The sequence below is a fragment of the Poecilia formosa genome, unplaced genomic scaffold, assembly GCF_000485575.1.
Source record: "Poecilia formosa unplaced genomic scaffold, Poecilia_formosa-5.1.2 Scaffold156, whole genome shotgun sequence".
NCBI classification, from domain to species: domain Eukaryota; kingdom Metazoa; phylum Chordata; class Actinopteri; order Cyprinodontiformes; family Poeciliidae; genus Poecilia; species Poecilia formosa.
This window is the reverse complement of record NW_006800095.1, coordinates 449,273-458,626: the sequence shown is the minus strand read 5'-3', so window position 1 is coordinate 458,626 and position 9,354 is coordinate 449,273. Positions and strand designations below refer to the sequence as shown.

Here is a 9,354-nt window from a genome sequence, read left to right as displayed (position 1 = left end):
TTTTTCTTTACTTTTGAACCACCTGATCACCTCGAGCTGAAAATTCAGTGCTTTAACTATTAAATAGCTGAATTTTTCAGGAACCAGATCCGATTCTCCTGTCCTGGCAGCTTCTTCACTCAGCATGCCGAGTTGAAGGAATCTTCATTGTTGTAGACCGAGTGTCTGCACAGCTTAGCATGAGATAAAGTTTAATTTTTATCAGATCATTGCTTCAACAGTTAAGCAGCACTTGAGGAAATTATTTCCTGTAAAATATATATTTTTTTTTATTGTTGGGGTGCTGTGGTGGCACAGGGGCAAAGCACAACCCACGTATTGAGGCCTTGATCCTTGTGGCGGTGGTCGCAGGTTCGATTTCCGGCCTGGTGACATTTGCTCCATGTCTTCCCCCTCTCTCATTACCCTCTTTCCTGTTGAACTACTTTCAAAATAAAGGCCACTAGAGCCAACAAAACCTTTAAAAATATATTTTTATTGTTATTATTTTGTAGAAATCAGTTTTCACTTTAACATCAATTTTACATTATCATAATAATTAAGGGTTTTTTCTTGTAAATTTTGGTCAGAAAAGACTAATTTTGTTGATTATATGTTTGATTTGTAAAAGCAATAAAAAGAGTAAAACATCCAGACACATTGTAGACACTATTTGTGAAACATATGGAAATGTGTTGCCAGAATAAAAATGTACTTAAAGCTGTTTATCTTCCTATGGCATTGAAAGGCAGGAAACATGGCTGATAGTGTAATGGTTGTTTCTAAACATATTCTTTTTAAATTTAAATAAAGGCCAAAGTGTCTGTGTCCTCAGTCATGAGCCACTGGAAACAGTTCACACTTTATAACATTTCTTAACCACATCTAGGTTTTGCAAAGTGTTTTATATGTTTTTTCTTCTTTTTCATTGAGTCTCGCCAGTGAGCTCATTAAAGCTGACATATTTTCATTTTTATTTGTATTCAGGCTGTGAGAAAAACCAAGTCCCAGCAGCAGTCATTTAGTTTCGACAAATGCACTGCAGGCTCATTTTAAAACGGGCTGTCGCTGTTTTATTTCAGTGTCAAGATCCAGACATCAGCAGATACCTGAGAAACTTTATGCTCACAAACGACACTTACAGGCATCTTGATGGTAAAAAGAAATCCATCTTCCTGATCTATTTAGTTTGAACAAATCTCCATTTTGCCTGTGTGAAGGGACCAGTTTCTGGTGAAAGATTCCTCCATCCATTGAACAAATTCTCTTTTTGCCTAGGCAATGATCCCCTTTTCTTTTGTAACATTAACCTGTGGTTCCAGCACTTCAAAAACACAAACTCTTATCAAGTATCTTTGTCTAGTTTCTATTGCAAATATCTTGGTATATTTGAGACAAGACAAAATTAACTTAGAAGTAACTTTTCAGCCAGATATAGGAGCTTGTTTTAAGTTAATAATTAATTGGCATGGTTGGAAAAGTACAAGTTCCACTAGCAGATTATTTTACTTGTATGATGGGAACAATATCTTGTTATAAGTGAAATAATATGCCAGTGGAACTACTACTTTTTCGTCAATAATAAGGAATTATTGACGTTAAAAAAAGCTCAGATATTTTGCTTAGAATATACATATAAGTTAGTTTTATCTTATTTCAAGTGAATTAAGATATTTGAACCAGAAGTAAAACAAAAAAAATTCTAGATCAATATTTTATGTTTTTGCAGTGCATAGATAGATTTTTTTTTTTTTACATGTTCTCCACTTACATGTTCTGACTGTTTGCTCCAAAATAATGCATTGCGTGTATTTTTGGTTGGACACATAGTATAAATCACAGGCTGTTTCCTGTGAGAGCTGCAGAGTCAGCCTGTATGTTCACCGCGCAGCTGGCATCACAGACAGGGGCCCGTCAGATGAGGTCAGAGGCCCTCGAGCGGCCCGGAGCCCACAGGAACCACAAAAATCCTCACTCCACCGTGGGACTGTGACGGCTTCGCTCGCTTTTGGGTCATTTTTGAATGAAAAAACTATGGTGCTGTATCATGCTTTTTATTGCATTTACAGTATTTCATCTTATTTTTAGTTGGAGCCATCAGTTCTCCTTTGCTTTCACTTTGTTCTTCTGATTTGAGCCACAGGGAGCAGCCGGTTCTCATCCACAACTGGAAAACGGCCTCAGCAGTCCTGAAAACCGCCCAAGGTAAATGATCCATCAGAGGAAACATGACAGCTAATGGGCTCTGTGAGCGATTCGGGTTTGTTGTTAGGTTCCTGTTGCAAAGCCGGGTGTTTTCTTGTCAGCACTGCATCACATCTCGCTCCGTTTTCTGTCAGTCAGAGCTTCAGGAAATAATCATTCATATCCAAACTGCTTATGTTGCTGCATTATACACACTAATTAGCAATAGTATGTATGCTGCTCTACTTTTATCAGATTTTTCAGATTATAATCATAAATTTCAGTGTATTTTAATAAGATTTTGTATGTTATACCAAAACAATATTGTTCCAAAAGGGGCCCTGTTATGTAAAATTCACTTTTTGCACGTTTTTATACTTCCATTTGGTTCTCTACTGCTTCTAAAAACAGCCAACTCTGTTTTTCAGTAATAAGATCATGTTTTCTTGGTGTCTGGAAAAAGAGCCGTTTCAAAAACCTCTTGACCATTAAGTCACAATCAATGCATACATGTCGTTACCTAGCAACCTCAGCAGAGCTACACCTGTCTCCTAGCAACCCAAATGGAGTTCCAGGACGTTTGATTGGCTGGTCTTACAGCTGTATGTGCTGTACAATGGCTGCTGGAAAAGAAAAGAGTTTTGTTGATTCCAAAGTGTAAAAAAGATTGTATGATTTTCTTAAAAAAGTAAAATCTGAAAAGTGGCAGGCATTTGTGTTTATTCCTGCTGAATTAGTGCAATGCAGACGAGTCTTTTGGACTCTACCAGTTTTGTCTATCTTGCCCTGGAGCCACATGTGGCTCTTATCATTTCTTGGTATGTCTGCAGTTGTACCAAGCTCTGCATTCTCACATGGATCGAACAGCCTTCTTTGATATTTTCAAAATACTGGATTTTTTAAATAACTTCGCAACTTGATCCCTGTCCTGTTTGTTTCCTGATCTGCATGGTGCTGTTTGTCCTCTGAGGTCTTTGCACAACAGTTGGATTTTCACTGAGACAAAATTAGATGCTAATTAGATGACTATTCAAGTCACAATAACAAATTTCACTGGATATAAATTGCCACTGAAATAAATGATAAAAGTGATAAATGATAACATTTAGAGATAATTTCCAAGTAACATAATGGCATAATAGTGCAAGTTGACGCTATCAAAGATCAATAAACCTTAGTTTTGTACACAATACTTTGTACTGGAAATGAGAAATATGTTAAAGATCTAAAATAAAACACAAAAACAATAAATAAAACAGAAATAAAAACATGATTATGGAATCTGTAAACAAAATAGCTCTTCAAATAATATGAATTAATATTACCAAGCTTATTTTCATTTATTATGCAGTTAATTCATTAGCTGTAGTATTAGAGTAAAGGGAGGTGAATACAAATGTATGTCAAACTTTCCTGCAATACATTGTGTTAGTTTGTCTGATAAAAATCACTATAAGATGTGCTGAAGTTTGTGGTTTTATTGTGACAAAACGTTAAAAAATGAAGAATAGATGTTCTTCTGGACAAAAGTAGATTTGGTCATTTTCATGGATTGGCTGTTTTTTATTTCCATTTCAAGGAACACCGACACCTTCATCCTAAGGGACAGTTTATCCTTGACCCAGGGAGCTTTTTCTTCTTTCACAGGAGCTCCACACAATAGGATCTCTTATTGCACATTTTCTGATCCAGACCTCCCTCCTCTGTCTTCTCTCTCTGTTTCTCGGCTCCCAGCCTGGATTGATTTAACTGTATAATATGTCTTGGAGGCAGCAGATGTTGGCTGTGTTGAAACTGAACTTGGAGCCAGCCGAGTTCTGGAGAACGTTCTCATGTTTGATTCAGTGATTTTATTGTAATTTTTTAAAAAGAACAATCACAGGTTTTCTGATGCGTTTAAGGCAAATTATCTAAAACGGCTTGTTGAATAACACAGTTTGAAGGACTCCTTCAGGAAGCAGAAACTCATGAAAAGCAGATATTAGCAACATAATCTCCATGTATTTTGCTTCTAAAGAGTCAGATGTTACAACAGATCTCTTAAAGTTGTCTTCATCAACAGTTATTTTGGGTTTTTGAATATTTCTTTTGATGCTTTTTGTACTCAACCATGACTGCTTGATATGCAGTGTGTGCATGAAACAATGTTAAAACACAATGAAACCATAGAAACTTAACTGTATCATACTGTGCTGCTGGATGATGTCTCCAGATGGAAACAGAAGGGGGCCGAGATATCATCCTGTGTCTGTATATTTTCTGACTTACATGTGACCCTGAAGGTTTATCCACTTCATGTTGCTCAGTGTTTCGCTCTTTCACTGCAACCTCTGCTCCTGCAGATCCGTTTCTGACACTCTTAGGTGGCTCTGGTTTGGTTCCCCTTGCTTGTTTTCTACTAATCTGATGGATCCAAGTAGATTTATTCGTCCCGTATACTGATTTTAGATCCCCTTCAATAGCAGAGTGCCAAAAAAAATCGATTCACATAAGAATCGGGATTTTTGTTTCTACGGTTCTGAGTTGATTTAAAATGTCCCCGAAATCGATTTTGAAAAATAAAACAAAGCTGTCGGGCTCCATTTTGTAACTACAGGGTGTTCTGACGTCACCACGCAGCCGTTACTGGAACGTGCGCATGCGCGAAAAGCACCAAAACAAAGAGAAAGCTTTTAAAATAAAAGGCGATTCCACTAGCCAAAAGCAAATATATTTAGTGTTTTTGAAAAATACTGGTCTCAACAGTAGAGTTTGACTAAAGATACTGAGCATCAAAATCAAGAAATGACAGTAGTGCAGCATTAATGGATGCGAGTTAAAATCTAATAAAGAAGAAGTTCAACCAGCCTGTCTTCTTTGAAAGCAAACATTTGGACAGTTGGATTAATTTTGGTTTTAACCGAATGCCAGGGAAGACCGCGCTTGACATGAGCTTCACTCAGTGAACTGTTAGCAAAATTAAGATTTAACACTACGGAAACACCGCCAATGAACAGGGCAAAGCTACAGCTGAGCCAAGGTACGTCATACGTTACGCAAACGTTTGTTGCCATGTTTAGCAACGAAATGCGCTCCGACGACAATATTGATACTTTACAGAAAATAGTCCTCTTCCAATAAATGAAAAAATAGCGTCCAATATCAGGCTTTTGTATCCACAAAAGACATAAAACGGGAGTTTTGTATTATGTACATTTTTGTGATTCTGCACTAAATAACTACACAGTCTATCAAATGGCTAAAAACATCTGGATGAAGATTGCAACGCCATTGTCCGAACTCCATGACTGTTTCAGTGATTACATCTTATCCTGGCTTAATATTTAAAACTTGATATATGCCAAAAAGACACTTTAATGTTTCATTTAGTTATTTTGTCTTTCGCTCCACTAAAAAGTGTGGTGTGTGCGTTTAAATTCAGTCTCAAAAGAGAACCATCTTCACTACAGTTGCACGATATTTGGGGTATTCTAAGTTTGTACGTCCAATGACTAAAATTTTTCTCTTTCAATGTGTTTTCTTAATATGTACAAGAAGAGGTGAAAAATATTCCTTTATTGTTTCAGGATGAGCTGTTTTAGGGCTTTAAACCTAAATAAGCTGCTGCAGGCCACGCCCCCCAGCTCAATGTTTACACTCACATGTGAAAATGACTACAAGCAGATGCGCTATTATACAACCGTACATCTTTGAAAAGCAAAAGTGGGGCCTCCTGCACAATCAACAAGAATGGTAAGTCAACAACAAAACAACTCATCTTTTCCAGCAGCCATTGTACAGCACATGCAGCAGTAAAAATCAGCGGACCAAAAGTGCTGGAGCTCAGCTTGGGTGGCTAGGTAACGGACAAGAGCCCGCCGACTGTGACTTAATAATCTGGGGGTTTTTGAAACGGCTCATTTGCCAGACACCAGAAAACATTAACTTGCTGCCAAACAATGTCTAGGTGTGTTTTCTTTAAGCGCTTGGTCTGTTTGTAGAAGCAGCTGAGACCCAAATGTAAGTACAAAAACACGCAAAAATTGAATTTTGCATAGTAGGTCCCCCTTTAACATATCATAACTCAGTGGGACTTTTATACTCGACGTGCGCCACTCCCTCCTCATTCCGCCTTTTACGGCACCCTGCAGACATGATGCGAGGGTCTCCAGCGAGACTCGAAGAAAACAGAAAACAGCAAAGTCATCCAGTTCTTCAGAACGCCGGCTTAATAAGAAACAGAGAGACAGCAGCTTTGAAATGTCCCCGCACACATTCGTCTGCGCTGGCATGTTTGGCGACACTAATGAAGACGGCTTAATGCGAAAAACATGTTGGAGAGAAATCCATCAATCAGAGGCAAACTCATAATCAGCACAACTGAGTTTCTGTGACACTGTTTGACCCGAATGCAGCAGGTTTTCGGGTGGCTTACCGTCCCTTTGAGCGACTTTGACTATCAAAGCCGCCTCATTTCCACCTCATATAGATCTCATTCCTGCTGCAGCACAAAGAGGGTGCAGCGATGCTTTGATTAGCCACAGACGACAACAGAGGGGTCAGCACAGCAGAACAAGCCTCCAGCCTCTCCTCAATGCAGAGCTTCTTATTAATACCCCTCGTGGGCTTCCTTCTAAATCCAGCGTTTGTCCGGATCTTGCTCAACAGCTTTTCCGGTGAAGGAGAAAAGAAGGACTTTGTAGGCTTGGAATCAGTCTCCCAGAGCGAGGATCCAGGATTAGAGCAAAAGAGCAAACACCGTGGAGCGTAGCAAGGACCAAGGAAGGCGGCAATGAGGGGTTTAAGACTCCAAACAATGGAAATTAATTAGAAGTCCCTCAGAGGAGCTTTGCTCTTCTGATTAAGGAGGAGGAGGATTAGAAGTTAAGCACATAAAATACTGTTTTTGAATTGGTGGGGCCTCTGTCTCCCGGACTTCAGTGAAAACATGCACTTAGACCTCACATTGCAAACAATATCCCAGCGCCGTATCGCACAAAATGTGTTTGGATCAGAAACAGAAGATAAAATCCACTTCTTTACACAGTTGTGCCTTAAATCAGGGGTGCCCAAAGTGTGGCCCGTGGGCCACTTGTGGCCCTTGAAGTGTTTTTTTGTGGCCGCTAAATGTAATTCAAGAGTGGTGCAAATTTGCCTGTTTTTTAAACGTGAGAGTCATGCACAAAAAAATCAAATGGAAAATGCAAGCTAACATAAAAAAAAATATCCTATAAAAATATGAGAGAAAAGTAATAAAATTATGACAATAAAGTCAAAATAATACAAGAATAAAGTTGTATTAGTTATATGAGAATAAAGTCATAATATTACAACTTGATTCTTGAAATATTATGACTTCATTCTCGTTATTACTATTTTATTCTGCTATTTTGAGTTTATTTTTGTAATATGATTTTATTCATGAAAAACTATGACTTCCTTTTCATATTACAACTTTATTCTCATAATTTTACTTTCTATTTTTTTCTTAGTATGGCCTAGTATTCCTCTTTTCTAAGCTTTTTGTCTTTCAGTTTAATTTTATATTATATACAATCACAAACATCCAGCAACTTTTACTCAAATCACTCATGGGTCTAAGTAAAGATAAATACAGCAAGAATTTTCAACTAAAGACATGTATGCAGTATTTTTTCCAACCATAGACAAATAATGTTTTAATTCAATAAAAATGTCCTCTGAATTTTTATTAAGCCAATTTTATTTATTTTTTACTTGTTTTAAATGTTTGTTTGTTTGTTTGTTTTATACATCTTTTGCTTCTGTGTGCTTTTCAATCAGCATTTTTATAGGAATAATTAGTTTTTTTCAAATGCCACAATATATTAAGCCAAGCAACTAATTAATTAAGATGCATGTGTCAATTCAAATTTGATTGTGTATTTCAGTTCGAATTTAACTTATCGAATTCAGGCACATTTGGACTTCCATAGGATGGTCACAAGTCGATAGCCCTGCACTTTAAACAGCAAATATTGTGCTTTTTTTGTCTGTGCCGCCACAGAAACATATATACCATTTCCCCGTCACAGTCTGGACCTCAAATGGGGCACTAAAGTACAACCTCCACGCCCCTCGAGTCTCTCCTCGGGCGGGGCGATGACTCCGGTGTCTGGACTAAGTTTTTAAACACTCCTCCGGGCCGCAGGATGCATGAAGGACGCGAACATCCACCGAGCTGCCTCATTTAAAACGCTGCAGCGCTGAAAAGCGTTTGGATTCGCTTTTGGTTTCTATGTGCGCTTATTTTCCTGCGAACCTTGGATGGTTTTTATTTCTTGCCCACCCGGAGGTTTACTTTCTGCCATGATGCTCGAATTTCGCAGGAGAATTTGCTCCAAACTCTGGATTAAACAGGGATTTCTGCGGGAATAACTAAAGAGGAAACAGAGCAAACCTGTTTAGTCAGAATCTGCTTTCAGGCTGCAGAAATGGAGCTTACTCCTGCAGTGTTTCTTGTTGCATTTTTAGGTAAGAAACTTTATTTTTATTCACTTTTATTTTTGATTTATCTTGACTTTCTGCAACAAAGAGGCTTGAATTTCCTCCTTTATCCACCTGTAATCCCCGGAGGTTAATATGTGCAGAAACTTAGAAATCATTCAAAAAGTGAAGCTTGTGTGTTGTAATAATTAATTGCATTCAGAGATGTTATTAAAAAAGTTAATTTATACTGAAATGCTCATGAAACTCATAAAAAAAATCTTTTGAAACAAAATGTTACTGTGGCTAACACAGTAATAATGAAGATTGCTGGGCTGGTTCTCCAGTAGACCTCCACAAGCAGGCTAAGCCACCAAAAGTAATTGCTAAAGACTGTTTAGAGAGCTGTATCCAAGTATGTTAATGGGGAAATTTAGTGGAAGGAAAAAATGTGTTGGCAAAATGTGCACAAACAGAAACTATCTTACAGAAACAGTGACAAATTGTTAGCCATTATTGTTCAAACTTCATTGGGACTTAAGTTTTGATGCCTTGAAATGCTGGTTAATTCATGTTTACATAATAAATGAAGCTGAAAATGAACTAGTCCTACTTCATCTCCACTTTGTTTAACGTCCCTTGGCTGTCAAGCACCTGTTTCATATATTATTTGGGCAAATAATCCTAATCTCAGTGATTCAATGTAGAATATTGTTGTTTTATTTTGTATTATAGACCATGTATCTCTCTCTCTCTCTCTCTCTCTCT

The 9,354-nt window shown here is 37.7% G+C and overlaps 1 protein-coding gene and 1 long non-coding RNA gene across 2 annotated transcripts in view; one reads left to right on the top strand and one right to left on the bottom strand.

Moving 5' to 3' along the window:
- Positions 1-3,068: 3,068 nt before the first annotated feature.
- Positions 3,069-9,354, bottom strand: part of LOC107837599 (uncharacterized) — a 9,824-nt gene continuing 3,538 nt past the window's right edge. The window contains exons 2-3 of the long non-coding RNA XR_001663638.1: positions 3,747-3,754; positions 3,069-3,078 (exon numbers count right to left, since the gene is read on the bottom strand). This is a non-coding gene — a long non-coding RNA (uncharacterized LOC107837599). The remainder of the gene's footprint in view (positions 3,079-3,746; positions 3,755-9,354) is intronic.
- LOC103146327 (protein APCDD1) overlaps positions 8,268-9,354 on the top strand; it is a 28,826-nt gene continuing 27,739 nt past the window's right edge. Inside the window, exon 1 of the mRNA XM_007564195.2 lies at positions 8,268-8,634. Coding sequence (XP_007564257.1) covers positions 8,595-8,634 — 40 coding nt within the window. The 5' untranslated portion in view covers positions 8,268-8,594. The remainder of the gene's footprint in view (positions 8,635-9,354) is intronic.